At 39.0% G+C, this 23,780-nt stretch overlaps 1 protein-coding gene across 1 annotated transcript in view; it reads left to right on the forward strand.

The window, feature by feature from the left end:
* The window catches only part of Tnks (tankyrase), a 334,181-nt gene extending 313,485 nt beyond the window's left edge, over positions 1–20,696 (forward strand). The window contains exon 19 of the mRNA XM_067146370.2: positions 20,017–20,696. Within this exon, the coding sequence (XP_067002471.2) occupies positions 20,017–20,097 (81 nt within the window). The 3' untranslated portion in view covers positions 20,098–20,696. The remainder of the gene's footprint in view (positions 1–20,016) is intronic.
* Positions 20,697–23,780: the final 3,084 nt, after the last annotated feature.

The raw sequence follows: 23,780 nt of genomic DNA on the forward strand, positions 1-23,780 counted from the left end.
GGCCGGTGCAGGAACTGCAACGTTGTCACAGTAGCATGGGACAAAGTGCCATGCCACGCCTTGCTCTGAGTTGTGTCTACTGATTACAAGTTACATGTACAGTAACATTTCCATCGCCGTTTGTTTAATAGTTTCTTGCGGTATTTAATAATTACAGTATCTGTGATTAGCACTCAAATGGTATTAAGTGATCATGAAAAACATAGCCAGAAGATTACCAGGTACGGATGGGGAGACAGTAGAAAGAAAATGTTGATTGATTACATATTGATGGAGAAAAGGGCATCAGAAAGATTTTATGGATGTTACTGCTATGCCTCAGGAAGCCTTTGTGGTTGGTTATAGAGCAGTGATAGCAAAGTTGAAAGTAGGCAAGGTTAGAAACTAGAAGAAAAAAAGGGAAAGAAAGATTAAAGTCTGGAGATCAAAGGAAAAGGAGGTTCAGCAAGAATTCAGGAAAGAATTACAAAAACTGATACCAAGGACAGAGAGTCGTGTTGAACTGGAATGGAATATTTTTTCTTTACGTCGCACCGACACAGATAGGTCTTATGGCGACAATGGGACAGGAAAGGCCTAGGAATGGGAAGGAAGCGGCCGTGGCCTTAATTAAGGTACAGCCCCAAATTTGCCTGGTGTGAAAATGGGAAACCACAGAAAACCATCTTCAGGGCTGCCGACAGTGGGGTTCGAACCCACTATCTCCCGGATGCGAGCTCACAGCTGCGTGCTCCTAACCACACGGCCAACTCGCCCAGTGGAATAATTTTAAGAGTGCATTTGTAAGAATTAGAGAAAATGTTTGAAAGTCAGTCATGAGAGGAACAGATGGGATTCTGAAATGGAAGTCGACAGTAGAACCCATTGTCAGTCCTGAGACAGATCATGGAAAAGAGTTGGGAATATAGGAAGGATATAGTAATGACTTTTATAGACCTAGAAAAGGCATATGACAGCATCCCCAAATCTAAAGTTTGGGGAAGCCTGACACACATGGGCATTGGCAAGGAATTAGTAATAATGACAAAGCAGTATATGACAACTGTTACAGCTGTGTGAAGACAACAGTGGGTAGAACAGAATTGACAGTGGGCTAAAGGAAGGGAGTGTCTTGTCACCTTTGCTGTTCATAATGGTGAAAGGGAAAAGAGTGAATTTAATGAAAGGGGGGCGGAGTGAGGAGGAGGAGATACTACAACAACAACAACAACAAGAGTAACGGAATGTGCTGAATAGAAGGACTGAACAATAGGGATTAAGGATCAACATGGATGAGAGCAAAACAATGGTGTCAAGTAGAGAAAGTAAAGAAGGAAACGGAGCTATCAAAATTGGACACGTCGAGTGGCTGTAGAAGTGAGCCCTGCATTTGCACATTGTATGCGTGATCATCTCCATCTTGGAGTAGATTTGTTGTTTGGGTTTTCTTATGTAGATCCTGGTTTTTTGTTGTTGTTGTTGTTGTTGTTGTTGTTGTTGTTGTTGTTGTTGATATGGGGATTGATCATGGAACACAGAGATAAGGAAGCGTGTGCGATGAATGGCTGGACAGGGGGCCACTTAGAGTAACAATTTACTTTGACAAAAATTGGAAATTTTATTTCTTTTCTCTCTTAAAATCCAGATAGAGTAATGTAATGACTTAACAAGAAGCAGTTGAAAAATTGCTTGAGAATATTCACATTTAACAAAGAGCTTGTCAGCTCCAATAACACCTTGGACTTAGTAGTCCTTAATCAGGTACAGGTTTAATGGGAAAAACTCCCAGTCATTAACCTACATATGAAAGAGCATAATTGCTTCTAGCAGGTACAGCATTATGAAAGAGCATAATTGCTCCTAACAGGTATAACATTGAGTCTGAGCTCCTAATACACAGAGGCTGGCCTCAATCAAGCAATCTATTGCTATTTATATCTCACACCATTAACCTGTCGGGTGACCCCGCATCAAAGTGTTCATACACAGGTTGCCCCATGGTGGGTTTATCAATTTAAAAAATTTCACAACCAGGTAAAGTATTGTTCCCCAAGGGAACCTAAACGTAGACACAGTTACCTGAAAAACCATTAAGAATATACAGGGGCATAATTACCCATTCTACTAGGCCTTAAGAAGGAAAAGAAAAAGGTTTCTACAAAAACAGACCATTAACAAAAGGCAAGGAGGTGAAACACCACCACTCCTTAAAAGAACACTCGGGAGAGATAATAATCTTAGTGAGCTTATGGCCCAGTGACACAGAGGCTAATCCCATGCTAAGAAGGGTGACTAAAAGGGGAACGTTTAAAGACCAAGACAAATTTCCAAAATTTAGAAGTTGAAAAATTTTAGTCACCCAGCTTAAAAGTAGAAGGGGAGATTTCTGAGGGTTACCACTCGTGCTCCCTTACCTTGAATATTTTTCCAGTGGGGAATATAAATTGAGTCTGAAGACTGCACAGAAGGTCCCACATTTCAGCAAAAAATTAAAAGATTACTTGTTAGGTTTTAAGGAAAACTGCTGAAATCTTACCCTGGAAACACGCTGGCACAATCACATATTTAGGTAAATCAGTGCTGCATCTTCTTCAAGTCGGTCACCCTCGCCTCCTGCCCCATCTAACCTCCATCAGGTTGCACTCTCAATCACCAGACAAGACGGCCCTAAGGCTCTTTCCTTAAATAGCTCCGCAGGGGAAAGTTCCAGACTGTCTTAGAATCCAGTGTGCTGATAGGCTAAATTTCTATACACAACACCGAGTTCTGATTGGTATAGCACTAAGTTACAGGCATGTGATAGGCAGATTACATTAGAGGAGGAACCAGGTGAAGTGTTGACAACTTTGACACATAAAAAAAAAATTTAAAAAAATAACCAGTAAAGAGGTTCACCAACTATAACAAATTAAATTTCTGTGCAATAAACTGGACCTTAGCCCACCAGAGATCACTAGAAAATAGATGCTAGTGCTATCTAACCATCGGAGAAGAAAGTTTTAGGAGGTCTTGAAAGTTTTCAATCACTGTCAGAGATGGCCAGTGTGGAGAAGGTGCACAATTTAAATAGCCGGGGAAGGTGTACCCAGGGTACAATTATTATTATTATTATTATTATTATTATTATTATTATTATTATTATTATTATTATTATTATTATTATTATTACTACTACTACTACTACTACTACTACTACTACTACTACTACTACTACCACTACTATCACATGCCATCCGAAGGCTGAATTCGGATTGTACCAAAATAACTACACTACCGCTCATTAATTACACTACACCTAATAATTTACACACAGTTCCTTGTAAATACAGTAAAACTTCATTTATACGTTTTCCAGGGCACCGAAGGAAGGAAACAAATAAGCAGGGAATGGATTTATATGTAAATACATATCTCTTTAGGAAGCTAAAATTAATTATATTTTGCATTATCTTTACGAATCATGACGTGTGTAGTTGAAAACTTGAGTACCGTATTCATTTTCCATATTTTTCCATATTTTGGAGTTTAGCACATATGTTCCATATTCTTCGTCATTAAAATCAATACAGTCCATATTTCGGTTAAAAAGTATTAAATTATATTAAATTAGCAGTCCTCAATAATGGAGAAATAAATTAAAAATCTATGTTCGAAAAATTAATATTTTAAGTGGTGTGCAGGTCATTAACACGCCTGTCCGCGTCTGGGCCGATAAAATAAGCTTATAAGCAGTGTGAAGAAAGAGGTTGAGCCCAGAAGTGGTGGAGATCAGCCGGTCATTACTGTGACTATCTGAATCACACGGCACTGATAAGCTGCATTACATAACATCGACTGTGTCTGTGCCATAATTTTGTAACTAGGGAAATCTCATTCATCGACGATGTGCTAGTGGTTTCCAGATTAGTTCGTAATTCGGGCATTCCCTTTGATTGCTTCATAACTCATTCACAGTTTGAATTAGCAGTGAGACGGCTCATAGTGTTCTTGTACGTTCAGTGTGTGCAGTTGTATGTTGATATTCAATGAAGACATTAATGTTGTTACAATATGCCTAAAGTAGCTCAGTCAACCAGTTTAAAATTGAAAGGTTACGTATCAGAATTTAAAGAAGATAGTTTATCAACTGACAGTAAGATATTATTTTATAATTTGTCTCATTGTACAGTGACATCTATTCAAAGGTTCCTTGTGCAACAGCACATTTCAGCCAGTAAACACCAGGCTAACATAAACAAGATTCCAAGCAGAGACAGTTGTTTCTGACACAACCAGCAACTTCTAGTGTAACGTCCGAGTTCAACACCGATCTCTACCGTGCTCTCATCTCTGCGGACATACCTCTCTTCAAACTGAATAATCAGTGCTTTAGGGAATTCCTCGAGAAATATACTAAACAATCCATCCCGGATGGGTCAACGTTCTTAAACGTACTGTTCAGCCATATACGATGAAACTGATCAGAAGATAAGGCAAGAGATTAAAGACGGTCCAATTTGGGTTTCCATTGATGAGACAACAGGCAAAGAAGGCAGGCTAATTGGCAACGTAATCATTGGTTTCTTAAGCGAAGTTTATTGTAAACGGATTCTCTTACACTGTGATGTTCTAGAAAAGTGTGATAACAAAACTATTGCAAAACTGTTCAATGAGGCTATGGGTATCCTCTGGCCACAGGGCATTAAGTATAATAAAGTGTTACTTTTTATTAGCTATGCCGCTCCTTATATGATAAAAGCCGGAGAAGCATTGTGTTGTATATCCTAAGATGACTCGTTTAACATGTTGTAGCACATGCCTTTCATCGTGTGGCAGAAGTGGTAAGAGGCAGTTACCCCAAAGTAGATTTATCGATTTCCTCAGTGAAAAACGTTTTTCTCAAAGCCCTCAGAAGAGTTCATCTTTTGAAAGAAATGTACCCAGAGATTCCATTGCCACCTAAGCCGATTCTAACTAGGTGGGGTACGTGGTTCAAGCGGTTGAATATTATATTGAACTAGCTGATGTACCCGTGCTTCGCTACGGAATTTTATATTGTATACAGAATTCTGGGTTAGGTAGTGTAAGCGTTGTGAGCAAGATTGTGTTAAATTGCATAGCTCTTAACGTTACCCTAGAAATGCGACAGGGAAGTCACAGTCACTCTCCACCTGCAATTTTAAATCCTCAGAAAGACTGACTTAGTAGTTTTCCCAACTGAAATGAACATACGTCATTACAATGACGTCAGTAGGAATGGCGCTATTAAATGCAATGCCTCCATGTGAAATACTCGATCAAATGAAAAACCACACATTTTCTCACATTTAACGAACAGGACTACACTGCCAGTCTAACAGTCCAAAGTTCCAGAGCTGGAATTATCAAAGCCGCAGACAGCCGTGACCCGTAAACACTCGTCGTCTTTTTTCGGCGGGGAGGGGTCGAATAGTGGAGACTCCCAGGGCAAAAACTATGCTTTTACTAATCTGATTCCTAGGAGTACCCGATGAGTCGGAAAATCTTAATTCACTGCACGGGCGGCGGAAAAATCTATCTGACTTGGAGGTAAAATTTTCCTCCCTGCCAGAGAAGCCCCCTCTTCACTGCTAATTTGGAATAAAATGAATATATAATTTAATAAAAGTGAAGAAGAATAAGAATAAGAAGAAGCTTTTCTTAAGAAAGGCCTCTTTTCAGGGTTGAATTTTGAGTTATTTAGTGAATTATGGTGCTATAGTTTGGAATAGGCTTAAATTGTTATTCTAGACCAGACCATACTACCACTACTACTACTAAGTAAGCTTCTGCCTTAAGTGTGCACACTGCTCATTCAAAACAGCGCGTCAGAGTAGGGATCGAATAGCTGGAATACTACGATGACCAATGTGTTACGTACCAGCAGTATCAGAAAATGTATGAACCAGAGGAATGGCATGCTAAAGAAGAAAGTTTTCTAAGTCCCCAGCTATTTCCTGCCAATATTCAGTCAGACTGTTATACTCGGTACGCAGCAGTAGTCCCATCTATCGGAGTTGAGAGGCAGCATAAGAGACAAAGAACATCACAACAAACTACGGTCAAAGTAATGTTATTGTTGATCAATATTAAGCGCTTTCGATATTGTAGGCCTTCACATTTAGTTTTCTTCCGACTTTGAAATACCACTCTTACCATAATCGGTATGGTAAAACTGAATAAAGCATAAATGATGGGAAATTGCATTCTCTAACTTTTGTTATGTAATACTTTTCGATACAGACGTATTTAAAAATTACATTTTATGGGCCTTCTCCTAAACTACAATTTCATCCAGGGTGAATACATTTTTATAGCTTAGACTGTTGTTTCTTATTCACCGACTCTATATACCGATTTTCATTAAGCTCTGTTAACCAATTTTCTCGTGGCTTGGCGTTGATATGGACTTAGCAACAAACTTACAAATTCATGAATATCTGTGTTATCATAGCAGCTACGGTAAAAATGTATAAGACATAAATGGTCGGAAATTTAATTCTATATGACTTTAGTTATCTAGTATTTATCGATAGGACCACTAATAATATAAATATTTGAGAATTAAATTTTAGGCCTTCCCCTAAACTACCATTTCACTCAGCGTGAATAAAATTATTCATAGCCTAGATTATAGTGGCTCATTCTCCCACTATGCATACCAATTTTCATTGAGATAGGACCACTCATAATGCAAATATTTAAGAATTAAATATTTGACTACCGAGCTCGATAGCTGCAGTCGCTTAAGTGCGGCCAGTATCCAGTATTCGGGAGATAGTAGGTACGAACCCCACTGTCGGCAGCCTTGAAAATGGTTTTCCGTGGTTTCCCATTTTCACACCAGGCAAATGCTGGGGCTGTACCTTCATTAAGGCCACGGCCGCTTCCTTCCCACTCCTAGCCCTTCCCTGTCCCATCGTCGCCATAAGACCTATCTGTGTCGGTGCGACGTAAAGCAACTAGCAAAAAAAAAATTTGACATTCCCCTAAACTACCATTTCACTCAGCGTGAATAACATTATTTATAACCTAGTTTGTAGGTACTTATTTTCCAACTTTTCATACCAATTTTCATTACTATAGGACCACTAATAATATAAATATTTGACAATTAAATTTTAGGCCTTCCCCTAAACTACCATTTCTATCAGCGTAAATAAAACTATTTATGGCCTAGATTGTAGCAACATATTCCCCGACTTTACATGCCGATTTTCATTAAATTCTCTTTAGCCGTTTTCTAGTGATGCGTGTACATACATTCAGACAGACAGACATACATACAGACAGAAATTACGGAAAAGTAAAAAGTGGATTTCCTTGTTACTGTGGACATGGCCGATATAGAAATACAATTCTTTTCAAATTCTGAGCAATGTACAGACAAAACTCTTATTTTATATATATAGTTATATAGACTGTATTAAGAACGTTCTGCATGCCATGGACTCTGAAATGCAGCCTCAATTGAAGCCGCGAAAACAGTTGTCTGCGATACAAGTGTGAGAAATGACTTATGTTACATTCAGCATAATTCTTCATGCATCACAAAAACACTGAAAAGGCTCCAAAACTCGCATCTCTCACTTTCTGAAATTTGTGAAATTGTGAATAAAACTGTGGAACAACTAAATCATGGTACAGGTAAAGTTGCAGATGTAGCAAACATGAAGATGGCCACTGTACTTTCAAAGAACCCTGGATATGAAGAAATGACAAAGGTTGCTGCAATGCTGTGTGGAGATTAAGTGTAAAATTAACATTGGATAACCCCAGCAGATGCTTTGAAGTTGAATTATGCCCCCATTGCCTCTTCCGATGTTGAACGCAGTTTCAGTCAATATAAATCTGTCCTTAGAGATAATAGGAGAAGATTCACTTTCCAGCACTTAAAAGAACATTTTGTAATCCATTGTTTTGGTAATAGAGAATAAAAGAGTGTGTGTTCTTCAAATATATTAAAATGAGAAGTGCAACATTAGCTTCTTTGAACTTTGATACTAAATAGAAATTAATGTTAATTTTAAGTCCATATATAATTTCATATTTCAATAAAAATAACTAAATATATATGTACATATTTCAATAATTATAAGTACATATAAATCCATCCCCTGCATATAAGTGTGAAAAATGCTTAAATGAAATATGGCAATATGAAAGAATATAAACACAAAAGAAATGCACCTAGATAAAAAAATTACAAAGAGAGGAAAATGAGTCACTTTATGGGATAAAGTAGTCCGTTATCTTGGTTTTGTATTTTTGTTGGCCACGGCATGAACAGTATTCTGAAACCAGCACAATTCGGCCATGGAGAGCTGCATCAAACCAGTCTATGGACTGATGACTCAAACTACAACAACCAATTTATTAAGGACATTGGGTTAGCAGCCCTGAAAGATCATTAGCAAGAGTAAAAAATCATTTATACCCTTAGCTATATCTTTGTCCTATGAGGAATTCCTCATGGATTTCAAAAATATTGCCTGATACAATTTTTATTAATAAGTAGGCTTTAGTATGGTATACCTATCATTTGTAGATATATATTTAAACAACCCTTGTAGTTAATAATCAAATTTTCATGTAAACCTTTTCTTTTTGGCAGCCTCCAAATGGGGAAACAGAAAAATATGCATCTCTGTACTAGTATGAAGCTATAAATATGAATTTTTTCATTTATATAAAACTGGCAATTTGTCAACTTCCTGTCTTGTAATTGTTTTAATAGTCTTACACACAATTTTGTATTCATTGGGATTGTAATTATTTTCCAAAGCAAGAGTTGTATAAATTTTCTAATTAACGAAATTTAAAAGCAATGGGTGTAGTGGAGGGCTGTGAGGAGAGTTGGGAGGCCCTGTAGAAAATGTTTAAAAAATGCTTGTATTTTACAAAAATCAAGGCTAACTGAATTTATTGAAAACAAAATATGCATTTGTTGGCAAAAAATTAGAAACCTGAAATCATAAAAGGTGTAATTCTTCCTAAAGAACTTTAAAAAATCATAGCATTAGGTACTGGAATGTTATACTAGATAGTTATACTGTATACACTGGAAATATATTGAAATTTTGAAAATGGAACTCAGTAGACACCCTGTATAAGTGAAAGAAGTAAAAAAGAAATAACTCGGTGTAATACGTATAGGATTTTGTCGGGGCCACTTAAAGGGGTAAGTGTAGAAAACGTGTAAGTGAAGGAATAGTAAAACATTTGTTTAGATTGCGCTCACCCTAACAAATGCCTTTGCTGGCGGGACGTAGTGTTTACAGTGCACTATGTCCTCTGGTATAGGCTAGAGCAATTTTGTTACTTTCATTGATCTGTCTCTGTCTTATCCTTGGCTTTGACAATATGAAAGTGACTGAGGTATGAGCGATGCTAGTTCCTTATGCAGCCAGTCCCTGCTATGAATGGTGTGAAAATATTGCTCATAGGGTTGGTTGGTGCACACATTTCAGTGGGCTTTGCAGCGTGATATGTAATAGCAACTTCTGGCTCGGTTAGGAGAGCAATGGGAAACTACCGCACTCCTCATTTCCCTAGTACACCTCTTCAGTGATGCCTACGCCATCTATGACAGTTGATGGCAGAGCTGTGGAGGATCCAACCAGCCTTAAGGCTGAGGATTGAACATACACACACCGTAACAACACTAGAATCAAAGCTACACATCCTTTTATGGTGGTGTGTCACTTTACTTTCAGTAATATTATGAGATTTATTTCCCATGTACATACAACTACGACTATCTCGAACCATGTTTTGCTTTTCTGAGGACACAGAGCAAAGTCTTTGCAAGCCGTTGTCCCCATTTCTACCATCAAGGTAATTTGCCGCAGACTAGTCACGGGTGCTCGGTTCGAACTATGATTTTTTTTAAATGTCCTAAAAGTACATACACCCTGGAATGATGGGGAACATAAACATAATATGGACACGGTGAGGTCAACGAAAAGCTACAAATAAAGCAAGGCAACGCATGATGTCAGTTTTGGAGGAAAAACTGTTTATTAAAAAAAAAACAAGGAAAAAATAGAAAAAAGTATCAAATGATCCAAATTTTTACATGACTCAGAATTTTTCTTTCAGCTTGATAAAGTCTATCTTGAGAATCAAAAATATATTTTTTGCTTTTTGCTTTACGTCGCACCGACACAGATAGGTCTTATGGTGACGATGGGATAGGAAAGGCCTAGGAGTGGGTAGGAAGCAGCCATGGCCTTAATTAAGGTATAGCCCCAGCATTTACCTCGTGTGAAAATGGGAAACCACAGAAAACCATCTTTAGGGCTGCCGACAGTGGGGTTCGAACCCACTATCTCTCGGATGCAAGCTCACAGCTGCACGATTCTAACCGCACGGTCAGCTCGCCCGGTCAAAAATATATTACAAATGTACAATGTATGCTGGCACACATACTTAACATGTCAAATCAAATCTTGAAGTTTAATTAGTTTTAACACATTGACTTGCATGCTCGTATACAAACATTGCGGATCAGAACCACATAAAATAAAATCACAAAAATGGCAAATATACACAATCAAAGAAACAAAAACATGTCATATTTTCCAGGGTTCACCAAGAAAGCATGCGGTATTCACTTAACTCTCATTCACTTAAAGCCTCAATGGAAAATATAAAGAAATAAATTTACACTTTAAGCAACACATCCTATTCAACATAAGTTCCTGAAATAAATGATATGACAGAAATCAATCAACTGGTGGACTTCATAATGACGTGCACAAATCAACGTGGATTCCTGAAATAAATTACATGACACAAATTCATAAAAATAACAGAGTAGGCTTTAACTTTCAACACACATTTCAACATTGGTTCCTGTAAAAGATCACATGACACAAAATATTCCTCAGCGCTGTTATACCATAAAAGAAAACAAAACATCGCGATATAAAAATCTTGTCTACTGCAACACGTAGCTACATGGACAAAGACCAAATAAAATCATCAGTAGAGACGAGAATTATAGGTACTAGAAACAGTTAAAATAGGCAGGCATATAGGCTCTTAAATTGGCCACACAAAAAAAAAGGCATTCAATAGGCACTAACGTGTAAAATAGGCAACAAAATAGGCATGACAAAATTACTTATAATTTAGTAACACACTCAATAACGATAAAAGGAATTTACAAGCGACGTTTCAATGTTTTTTGGTAACAATCTTGTTCTCCCCTCGTGCATAATGTTTTTGTACTGAGAGAAAGATCTCTCAACATCATATGAAGTGATTGGACAAAACTTCAATGAAGGCACTTCATCTGGTTTTATTTAACTGACAGCGGCTGCCTTCCCAGAGGTTTGGTCAAAACTTCCCCTGACTTCTTCCACAATCCTAAATGACTCCACCAGGGGCATATTAGCTCCCAACGTTGCAGTGCATAGGTCTGAAGAAAATGGTTGTTGGTTGCTTACCAAAGTGAATTGGTAGAAAGGCTGCATTGATTGATACAGATTTCTGTACTCGTATCAGATGCATCACAGTATTTTTAAGTTGATCTATGAGGTATTTTCCTCACATTTGACCTGAAAAATAATAAAATTTACATAAATTACACTGTCCCTATATCTTAAATTTCTACAGTTGGGCTAATTGGCAACAATGCTTAGTATATATCATGCATTTGTTTCATAAAGAAAAAAAAAGACTATTAGAGATGATGTTTCTAGAAGTACGAAACTTTAAAGTAGGAACAACGGAATTGGTAATTTACATGGAAATATGTCCTCAAGGATTTTGTTATAATTTGGCAGTATCCTGTTGAGTTCACGGGTGAAAAATAAAAAATAAAAAACTTGAAACGATACCGGAGTAGCGTAGAGGAGAGATTCGTCCTTGATGCCTGCCAAGGACCCACCAAGCTGACACCTAGCAGTATTCTTACTTATGTAGAATGAAAACGGAGGCGCTATAAATCTCAGATTTGAGAACATTTTATTTCTTACTGTTCGCCAGCTTTGCTCAGCCGGGTCAGCTGTCATGAAGACTATTTTCTGTTGCCTGCTATAGCTCCTGCATCATGTGTGCCCACAAGGTGCCACCCTCGTTGAAAATTAAAAACCACGTAATTTGAAATTGTCGTGTCATGCGCCCATAACCTTAGGGCTGCTTCACACTAGGCGACTGGAATCGATGACAGGAATCGGCGACCAGCCGCCCGTGCTTGTGGAACATTGTTTTAAATGGAGCCCTTCACACTGGGCTACTCAGTAGCCGAGCTACAGAAAGAAGCCCGGCGACCGACCTTGCAGTAGCTCACTCCCGCTACTGATCGCCGAGGCAGATTTCGCAACCCGGGCTGGTGACAGCTGGTGAACCATTGTTTTGCATTGGAGTCTTCACACTAGGCGACTGTGTAGCCCAGCTACTCGTCCTCTTTGCATTCCAGTCAGAACCTCATTGAGTGTCATTGTGCATTTCAAGTTCCTTCCCGTTACATATTCTGTTGCAGAATATTATAAATTGTACTAAATAAATATATTACATTCAGTAATTATACAAATTGAGCGGCGTCCACCTGGAACTTTAACTGTGACGAGTACGCTATAGTAATGACGTTGAGAAGAGAAATGTGTACTATGAAGTAATGACAGTTTTTCTGCGACTTTAAAGAAAGAACATCCCAAGAAATAAACGAGCTTTGTAATTTAAGTATTACAAATATAAGCGACATCACTTTTATTAAATGTTCAATATAATTAAGATTTTGTTCTCTGACTCATTTGGCTGTATGCTCAGCACAGCGTCCTTCGGTCCAGAGGATCCTGGGTTCTATTCCCAGACGAGTTGTTTGTTTTGTTTTTTTTACAATTTGCTTTAAGTAGTACCGAACAGATACGTCTTATGGCGATGAGGATGTAGGAAAGGGATAAGAGCGGGAAGGAAGCGACCTTGTCCCTAATTGAAGTACAGCCCCAGCATCTGCCGACAGTGGAGTTCGAACTCACTATCTCCCGAACGCAAGATGATAGCTATGTGTACCAAACCGTGTGGCTCTTTGTTCGATCGGGGATTTTTATCTCGTATGGTTAATGCCACTGCCTGGGTGCTTTTGTTTGTACACACAACAAACCACACCACCAACCATCACAGATACACGCAATAGTGAATACATTGGGTCAGATCCATGTAAGGTACCGACTTCAACTGATTGGGAAAACGTCCGGCAGAATGAGAAGATAATGGAGATTTTGTCAATACAAGGACAGACGAGCATTTTTTTATTAATTTGTGGATGGAACTATATTTAAGGCACCTTGTAGCGAGCGTTCTTTATTTTACTTGAAAAATCAGGATTGAATGGAATCAACCTATAATTTTCAAAATGCGGCTGTGTGTACTAATCAGTAATCACTCTACAGTACCATCTTCTCAGTAGTCTACAGAGAAGAACGAAGTACTGGTAACAAAAATACTTGGTGCCATAATCACATAAATCATTGGATAGTTTAGAGGAAAGTACTTTTTTCCAAACGGTCTTTCAACATAGGATGCGAATGAAACCTACGAAGCTTTCCTTCTTTCTTTCCAACAATAATAAGAGCAGCAAGAGACACTCCTCTGCCTGAGAACTCATTAATGAAAACTGTCACTAGGTGGGGAAGGCAGCTGAGTAGCGCGGCCGGCTACCACACTGCGACACGGAATTAACCTGAGCTACTCTGTAGCCAATTCTCGTCGCCGATTCCTGTCGCCTAGTGTGAAGCGGCCCTTATTTTTGTTACAATTTAGCATGACTGTCTAGGGAATGCTAGAGGCTTGTTAACCTGGGCGTTTACTCCCCTCAGACTCTTTGCTTCTCCCTCCCCCAAAGCACAACTGTTACTAACCGGACATTACCAGTCCAGACCAACGGTCTTTTCGCTGGCCTGGTCTTGTAAAGATAGTCTTGGCAACCTTGTAAAACACGCTGTGGCATCGTCCTAGCCGGACTGCATTTGAATTGTAACCTGTGTTTCGCGAAGGTTTAGCAGAAGTGTAATAGAATTCACGACTTTTAAAGGGGGTTTTAAAAATTGCATTTCAGTTGGAAATCTCTTATTTTCACAGGAAATGAATCACAATTCAAAATACCAATTTAATTTTCATTTATTCTGTGACAAGAGACCACCGGCGCTCTAACTCCTCGGTCAGTAATTTAATGATTATTTACATTTTAGCAATATAAATTATTGAAAGTTCACGAATAATACAGCATTGCAACAAAACAACTTGCCACAGTACATAAATTAATAGGCCTATATATGCTACAATGAAATGCGATCATCGTTCTCAATCAAAAAAAGATAAAAAGAACAAACGAACTTACCTCCTTACAGCAAGCTTGACAGACTACCCTTCCCTTCATAGTGAAATTGGGATCCCCCGTGATCCACTGCTTCAGCCAGTAAGACTTCGACGATTTTTCTTTGGGCACTGTCACAAACACACTTCTCCCAATATATATAAAAAATACCACAATAATCATCACTTGATGAGACCAACTCCTGTTCGCCGTTTACAAAAGGCAAATTACAAACAACTACCACCAACAACAAAAAAAATCACTTGACGAGACCATCTCGTGTTTGCCGTTTATAAAAGGGCAATTATACAAACCACTAAAACCACCAACAACAACAACAAAAAAAACACTTGACGAGACAAACTCGTGTTTGCCGTTTACAAAGGCAAATTACTAACAACTACGACCAACAAAATCATTACTCGACGAGACCTACTCGTATTTGCCGCTTACAAAGGCAAATTACACACACTTCTACTAACCACCAAAAATTATTTTCACTATATACATTTAACATACCTTTAGGTAAGAGTCCCACTGCACTCTACTGTTACAGAAGAAAATCCTAATCTGGTAAAGAAAAGTACGACTTTCTGTACGTACGGATGCAACCTTCTTGACGAAGAGCATCCCTAACCTTATTTACACACTTCTTCATCGACGTCTTGAATCCTTCCCGATTGCTGCACAGGTTAGTGTGACGCCTCACGTTTCTCCAACTGAAACTGCATGCTTGGCCAACGATGAATTCCTTTCTCAAGAAATGTAGAGCTGTTCAAGCTCTACAAAATTGGTCCGCGAGGGCATACAATTATAATGTAGATTCCGCATGCACCACGACATCCACTGTACATTATCTTATAGAAGAATTGTAGTATAGGCCTAATTATTAGACAGAGTTTGAGTATCAAACAGTTAGTAGCGTCTTTTACAGAACGTCCGCCGGAAACTCGTTAGCATCTGTGATTGTACCATGTTCACTCCTTAAAAGATACGAACAATAGAAGATCGCATAGGAAACTGCGCAAAATACGTAGCTCCCGCGCACCGGTCCAAATGAGGAAAACACAGAATCAGAATGACTTGCCGCACACGCGTGCATACTTATATAAGCTTGCTACACGTGGTTATAGCGTCCCGAAAAGTTTACTGGTAGCAACGCTCTCACAGGCACTTCTTGACGCGTCACTCAGTCAACCCAACCTCGCTTAAAACAAAGCCCTCGTATTGGCTATTGAGTGTCTGATGTGACATTGAACGTCCACTCAGGTATATCCACATTGATCCACTCTAATCTTCAGCCTATACTACCTGCCGTACCCCGGGTTTCCAAGCCACTTTGTTGCAACACATTCAACTGACTTCACGAGTCTTTCCCAATATAGCCACTGTTTTCTGTGTTGCACAATTCTTGAGCAACCTACACTGCCACGCCATGTGCAGACACACAAATTAAAGTTACATACATACAAAATTCCCTACTACAAATTCTTCTTATAATATTATGTTTTTACATATAAATAAACAAAATTACATTATTTATACGACTTCAATATTACGAAAATTTCCTAACCTAAAAATTTGGGGATCTTACATTTGTACGGTTACAATACCCACATCACAGTAAATCACAACACGTTCTGAACGTGAAGCATACGCGTACAACAGCTCGCATCGAAAGGGAGGTACAGGGCATATGGGTTGTGCAACATTGTTCAACGTTGACTGGTTCTTGCATATGTCTTAGGAGGTTGGAGGGGTTGAAGGCTTCGAGGTCAAATTGCTCCTTGTTTCTCCTGATGGAAATTTCCCTAGAACTATTTCTGGTGACTTCTGAGAATTCCCATTTTTGTTCGTGGGATATTGAGAAAAGATAATTCTGTCGAGCACACTAGCTACAGTATAATGCACTGGAAGAAAATCGGCTTTTATAAAATACAATTAAAAGGCATCAAATAGGCAATTATTCTCCAAATAGGCACAAACCCCTGAAATAAACATTTATAGGCACAATAAAACCAATGAAATATAGCTAAAAAGACCCTAAAACGGATTTATATATCAAAAGCCTACGTTTCTGAACACAGGAATAAAATAGGCAAATTTCCGTCTCTAATCAACACGAAGTATAGGTCACCCAAATCCACGAACCTGCTACGCAGGCGTAGCAGGGGGAGAGGTGATACTCCCACGTGGCGCGTCCCAGGTGGCGGATAGGGGGGTCCTAACCGGCTTGCCGGCGGACTTGAGGGAAATAAAATACCTCTCGCGGACCAAACACACACCCCCTGTGGGTGGGGGAGGCTGATGAATAATACACCCACGGTATCCCCTGCCTGTCGTGCGAGGTGACTAAAAGGGGCGACCAAGGGATGAATGAATTAGAACCATGAAACTACTCTTGATTCGTACCATCATGCGGGGAACACCATGGGTTGCATGTACTTGCGAGTAGTATCACTAACATGGTACGAAATATGTTTGTGATTCGTTGCAGTAAAAAGCCTGGCCTGGTGGATTCCAGTACCCGTGCGTTGTACCCATGTGGGCAACACCGCGGGTCTGGGCGTAGCCTGTGAGTTGTACCACTATATGAGCGACACCGTGGGTCTGCGTTGCCTGTGATTAGTACTCACTATGTGCGGAACACCACGGGGCCCTTGGGACCGGCACCCGTGACTAGTACCCTAGGTGAGGAAACTCATCGGTTTGCGTTGGCTGTAAGTGGCGCCATTGTGTGCGAAACACCATAGGTCTGCGTTACCTGTACGAAGTACAGTACTTGTGAGTAGTACCATCTTTTGTGGAACACCGTGAGTCTTCGCTACTTCTGATTAATACCCCAACATGACACATACCATGGTTCTATTTTACTCGCGACATGTACCATTCTGTGGGGCCTTAGACGTGGATTTTGCACCCCCTTTAGACACCAAGCATCTTTGTGCTTTATAAGTGGTTCCTTGGTCGGTAATAATGTTATTTTCGTTCTTTATTGAATCCGATCCACTGGTTTTTGTTTTTGTTTTGTGTTTTGTTGGGTTCCTGTCCATCCATTCATTCTTCATGACATTTTTTATTTTTATTTTGGTCAGTGGATGCCTTTGTAATTTTTGTTCTTTCATTTCGTATCATTAGGGGCCGATGACCTTCGATGTTAGGCCCCTTAAAACAACAAGCATCATCATCATCATCAGGTCACCCAAATAAGCTCTCCTCGGTAGACGCACATATCACCCTTGCCAACACACAGCGGAATGACTCAACACGAAGATTCAGTCTCCCAAAATAAGGCAGCAATCATAAAAAAAACACAGGGTCCAACCCTTTACACACACTGCTCAACAGTCTACTTGAAACAAATCACAAAAACGCGAAGATGCGGGCCTTTCAAATGAGGAATGCGTCCCCTTACTCAAAATCACACAAAATGATATTGCCTAAAACAGATACAAATATAAATGATGTCGCCTAACATTTGCTCGCATGAAAACAAACAAGACCGTGCTGGTCACAAATCAAAGCACTCGCGCTCATAAAGTTAAACATGAATAATAAAGTGGCCATCTCTGTAATAAATATCATAATCTGAAACTAGGAAATTGCCACATAGACAATCGAACCTGTCTGAACATGTAAAAGTTACTGAAATATCTCGATCTTATAACTCAAGAAACTTGTATTGATAATAATTATAAAATTTTCCAGAAAAATTGATTCTGACTATTCGGAACTTGGAATATGAAACTGGGTTTGAGGAACTCGTGAATCAAACACTAATTTTGCACTCATCTTGATATTCAAATAGTCGTGAAGATGACGCTATCAAAATTTGTGGATCCAAACTCCACTATCTCACACACACTCATTCACACATCATGCAATAAATCCCGGAAAACGTGACGGCAAGTTTCCATATGCTTTGAACTCCCCTTAGTACTTTACTCTAGTCCTTCCTGACTTTAATTTAAATTGTTATTTACATTTACATTCAAGCCTCAAGACGTTCATTGAGTCTCAAACATCAAAACAAATAAAAAACATAAAATGAGGGTAAAATAAGAAACTGATTCGTAAAAATATGTTAATCACTCAGCCAATAAATCTGAATGTAAATGTAAGAAAGCAAGCTGTGACCTTATGCAAACAGTCCACATTCACGTTACAAGTATATTTACATTAACAAGCTTCCTAACATTTACTTTAAATGGGACTTAGTCCTTCCAAACAAAAGCTAATTTTACTGAAATTAAATATCAAGCTAACCTATTCTTTTTTGCAACATTAAAACACATTCACACTCACATAATTATATTGAAAATTCTGTACTCGTCTATTTCATCGACTTATCGCCGCCAGCATTTCAGGACAGCTGGCACCCCATCATTTTAGCCAGCCATATCGAAAGTGGTGCCTTCAGTAAGGAACCAGATCAGTCCTTGGGTCTCTATTCTCTTGGCGTTGAAGTGATGATCTTGTAATCTCCGTCACTGCTTCTGGATGTTGTTCTTAAAACATCCCCTCGTTCACGGTGTATAAAACTGGGTCAAGGTTAACCCACCAGTTACTAGAATACTACAGCTAGGGTAATTTCTACTGACCGTGAAACTAGTTCCCATTCAGTGGCGGAACAACTTAAATGTTGGACTGGAAATAACTGAATTTGGTGTCCTCGTAAAGTCTGTTTACACCAGCAAGCTACTAAACATTCAATGAATGTCTGGAAACTGTTCTTCCCTCCGTAAATCAAAAATAAAAGCCATTCTCAAAAGTTTAACATCTTGAATAATTGAAATGCAGAGTGAGCATCTTGAACCAAAGATGAAGTCCCACACGATCAAGAAATATAAGTTATGACCCGCACTCGCGTAAATAATACTTCTCTCGATGTTACCTGCACAGAATCTGGCCAAATAATAGGGTGGCTAGCCCATGTGCTCATCGCTTATATTAATTCGTCCTCTAAGACGCCGTTGTATCTTCGATCGGGGCCATCACTCGCATAGACCAATGCCTAGCCAAATTGACTGTGCCTCTATCAGTTCATTGGCTCAACACGTCGCGTACCCGACTCTTACTTCAAATGTTTATTTGCAGCTCCTCTAGCTTCTCGCCGGGCCTCTGAAATGGTGTCCGTTGGTCTGGTCGTTGGAGTTCCTTGTTTCCTTGTTCTGCTTTGTGTATGTCATATCAGAATTCCTCCTTCTAAACTTAGCTGGCAACCAAATAAACCCGAGCACCTGCAGAAATTGCGACGTGCTGCTGAATGTGGATGTTCCCTGCCAGTTACTAGTACTTAATAAAAATGAAATATTGTCTTTACATTCAAATAAATGACTGATTAATTGAATGAGCACTTCAATAAGGGCTCACCGTAAAGAACAAAATGAAGTTTGTAATGATTAACCATAAGGAACTTCTGCAGTTTATTTCCCTGACACTGCAAAACCTCGAAAGATTATTATGTCTTTCAATTAATACAGGCTGTGAAAGTACCAGTGTAAACATATTTATCTGTTTGCATTGGAACTTCCTGTAAGGATTTAAGGATGTGAAGTGAAGATTTTAAGACATTCTGTAGTGGTCGTACTTGAATAGGAACATGGACAAGTGACATCGTTGATGTTTACTGTTGGTACAGACTTGAAGTCTTTTTTCTTTTCTAGATAAGATTGCCATTATAATATTTTATGAATGCTTTTCTTATTTTTCCCTAGGCTTATCCAGAATACCTCATCACATACCAGATTGTGAAACCAGAGGAAGGTACAGCTGGAACTGAACTAGACGGAAGATGATTTTCTATCGAAAATAGTCATGGACACACACATGGTGAGGTAGAAGCACATCGCTGTTGTAGCGGGCTCTTACAGTTCGCCCTACATTGCTTGTGCTGGCCTTTGAGCACACCACAAGACGATAATTACACACCTTCAGCTATCCCTTGGCCAGGATAGCGTAATAACTTTTTTAATAGCTTTTTTTTGCCAGATAGTAGACGACGGGTATTGAAGCAACGGAGACTATCACAACAAACACCAATTCAGTGTTTAAGCTACTGTTGGAGAACTGATGACATGAATATCTCTTTAATTATTTCTTTCTCTTTATCTTTGTCTTCTAAAGTTCAATTATTCAATCTCTTTCTATACATGATTGTCTTTAAAGAGTGTAGTTGATGTATTGTTACTACATGTACACTATATACACATTCTTAATACAGTATGTGGAGACCTTTCAAAAAAAACCCTGGCCTCTCTCATGTGATGTGAAAGGAAAACCAGGATTCGGCAATTGCTCACTTAGGTTTTTTTTTTTTTTTTTTTTAATATGAGAATGAATATAAAGCATGCATTTGAAATGGAAAGCCGTTATTTTTTTATCAGTTGTGTTTGTAAAAAAGGAATCTCTATGTGACAGTGATGGTTACTGCTTTTTTTTTAAATTTTTTTTAATTGTTGTGTGGCATATATATAATGTTAATGAAATGATTTGGAGTTCAAGATTTCATTTTGTTCATTAAATATTAATTTATAGGAAGGGGAGTTAGCGATTGGAATGACTTACCAAGGGAGATGTTCAATAAATTTCAAATTTTTTTGAAATCATTTAAGAAAAGGCTAGGAAAACAACATATAGAGAATCTGCTACTTGGGCGACTGCCCTAAATGCAGATCAGTAGTGATTGATTGAAAATATTTCTTATTAACAATATGAGAATTGAATCCACCATAACAGGAAGTGTACCCCTGTGGGTGGGGGCACAGACGAAGAATACACCCACAGTATCCCCTGCCTGTTGTAAGAGGCAACAAAGGGATGATTTTATTAGAACCATGAAACTACTTGTAATTAGTATCACCACGCGGGGAACACCATGGGTCACTTTTACTTGCGTGTAGTACCACTTTGTTTCGTACAAAACATGTTTGTAATTAGTAGCATTAGTGTGTGGCTCAGGATGCATTTTACAATACCTGTGATTCATACCCCTATATGAGGAACACCGTGGGATGAGCGACACCATGGTTCTGCCTTGCCTATGCTTAGTACCCACTATGTGAGGAACACCACGGGATAGTGTGGGTCCCTGTGGTTAGTCCACTTATGTGAGGAACACCATAGGTTTGCGTTGCCTGTAGGCCCTATAGGTTTGCGTTGCCTGTAAATAGCATTGCAGTGTGCGAAACACCATAGGTCAGTGTTATATGAGCGAATTTCATTACCTGTGAATAGTACCGTAATGACCGAGCTCAATAGCTGCAGTCGCTTAAGTGCGGCCAGTATCCAGTATTCGGGAGATAGTGGGTTCGAACCCCACTGTCGGCAGCCCTGAAAATGGTTCTCCGTGGTTTCCCATTTTCACACCAGGCAAATGCTGGGGCTGTACCTTAATTAAGGCCACGGCCGCTTCCTTCCCACTCCTAGCCGTTTCCTGTCCCATCGTCGCCGTAAGACCCATCTGTGTCGGTGCAACGTTAAACAACTAGCCAAAAAAAAAAAAAAAAAAAGTACCGTAATGTGTGGAATACTGCGAATCTGCACTACTTTTGATTAGTACCACAACATGACAAATAGCATGGTTCTATTTTCCTAGCGATAAGTACCATTATGAGGGGCCGATGACCTGGATTTTGGACCCGTTTCGACTACAAGCATCATCGATTCAGTAACGCTAATTTCTGGAAATGTGGAGCATTGCTGGTCGGATCCACTGATTGTTTTAACTTCATATCCGTCCAATCATTCTTCGTCCTCACGTTTTCGAATCTGGTCAGTGGAGTTTATGGATTTTTAAATTGTCATAACATTTCATACCATTAGGGGCCGATGACCTAGATGTTAGGCCCCTTTAAACAACAATCATCATCAACAAGAAGTGTTCCAAAAGATGTATGTTTTATGGTTATTGAATGGATGGCTTAAAGAGAACGATATAGCTTCATGTTCATAGCGTGAAAGAAATGTAGATGGATATTAATAATTACCTCCTTACCTGAATAAACAATCAAAGACTGGCAGACTTCAGAAAATTGAACGGAGGATTGGGAAAACCTGCATCAACAAAAAATTTCACAAAGATGGACAGTGGCAAATAATACCTAACAAAATCTTGTACAAAGAGCCAGAACCCATTACAGATACTATGCATAAGAGGAGACTGGGATTCTTTGGACATATCATGAGGATGCAGGATTCGAGACTTCTGAAACCATTAGTACCACTCAATCTCGTCTCAAAAAATACCAGAACAGGATGTAAATGGATCAGAAAAGTAAGTGAGGATCTGAAGAAAATAGCCTTTACAACAGAAGACACCACAAGAAGATAAAATTGAATACAAAACTCAAGAATACAAACCTCCACGTTACCCTTATGCGAAACAAACCAACAACACACACAATTTCAACGGAGGAAAGGGTACTAAGATTGGAGCATCTGAAGAAGTACTGAGAAGACCGCAAAGCCCGAACAATCCCTTCAAAATGACCTAAACAATGGACTGACTAAAGTGACTCTATGTGGTCATAAAACAACAACAACAAGAAGAAGAAGAAGAATTACCTCTGTGAAATTCAAATCAGCAGAACGATACTCCTCAGCAGGGTTTTTTGTTGAAGAATGTGAAATGATACCATTCTCCATTGATCTGCATTTAGGGCTGTCACCCTGTTAGCAGATTCCCTATCAATTGTTTACCTAGTCTTTTCTTAACCTTCACATTGCGAGCGTGACATTCTTCTGACTTTATCAATGCAATACTCCCAATGTTGACATAAGAAGTCATTCAAACTCCGTGGGCGGATACATGCATCTCTCTGCAGTAGATAGGAGCTTACGAAATGACAATCTGTTGATTCATTCATGAGTTATTGAGATAAATACGACACTCTGCTTTACGAGCTGCTCTGCGGTATGCCCGGCGTGCAGGCTAGCAGTGAGGCCCGCGTCAGGGATGAGTAAGCTACAGTATGTCAACCGCCAGTAAAGTGCGCGATCTTACCGAATCCGAGGCTGTAAGAGTGCTATCCACATTAGAATCGGAAGATGAATATTCCGATTTTAGTGATTTTGAGAATAATGGTGATAGTGATGACACCGATTATAATGAAAGTAAAATGTAGGCTACCCACAGTTTTGGAATTACCAGTTTTGTACAACCCTTGATTAACTGGTCTGGACCATTTTTTATTTTGATATCAAACCAAGATGTATAGGAATTTTTAATGCAATCTCAGTATTTTATCGTGAAGAATATTTTACCGTAAAATTTAGATACATTTTTACTCATTTTAGACACCACTGAAGTTATTGTCTTCGGTTTAGTTATATATCGGTGCTTGGAAGTGGACAGCTAGGACCACCTGTAACCACTGAAGCATGTAAGTTGAGCTTTTTACTGTTATTTTTAATTATTAGTGTGATTTTTGTTCAATTGTTGGCCTTTTATGTTGGACAACCTTGAATTTCCTGCGCAACA

The sequence above is a fragment of the Anabrus simplex genome, chromosome 4, assembly GCF_040414725.1.
Source record: "Anabrus simplex isolate iqAnaSimp1 chromosome 4, ASM4041472v1, whole genome shotgun sequence".
NCBI classification, from domain to species: domain Eukaryota; kingdom Metazoa; phylum Arthropoda; class Insecta; order Orthoptera; family Tettigoniidae; genus Anabrus; species Anabrus simplex.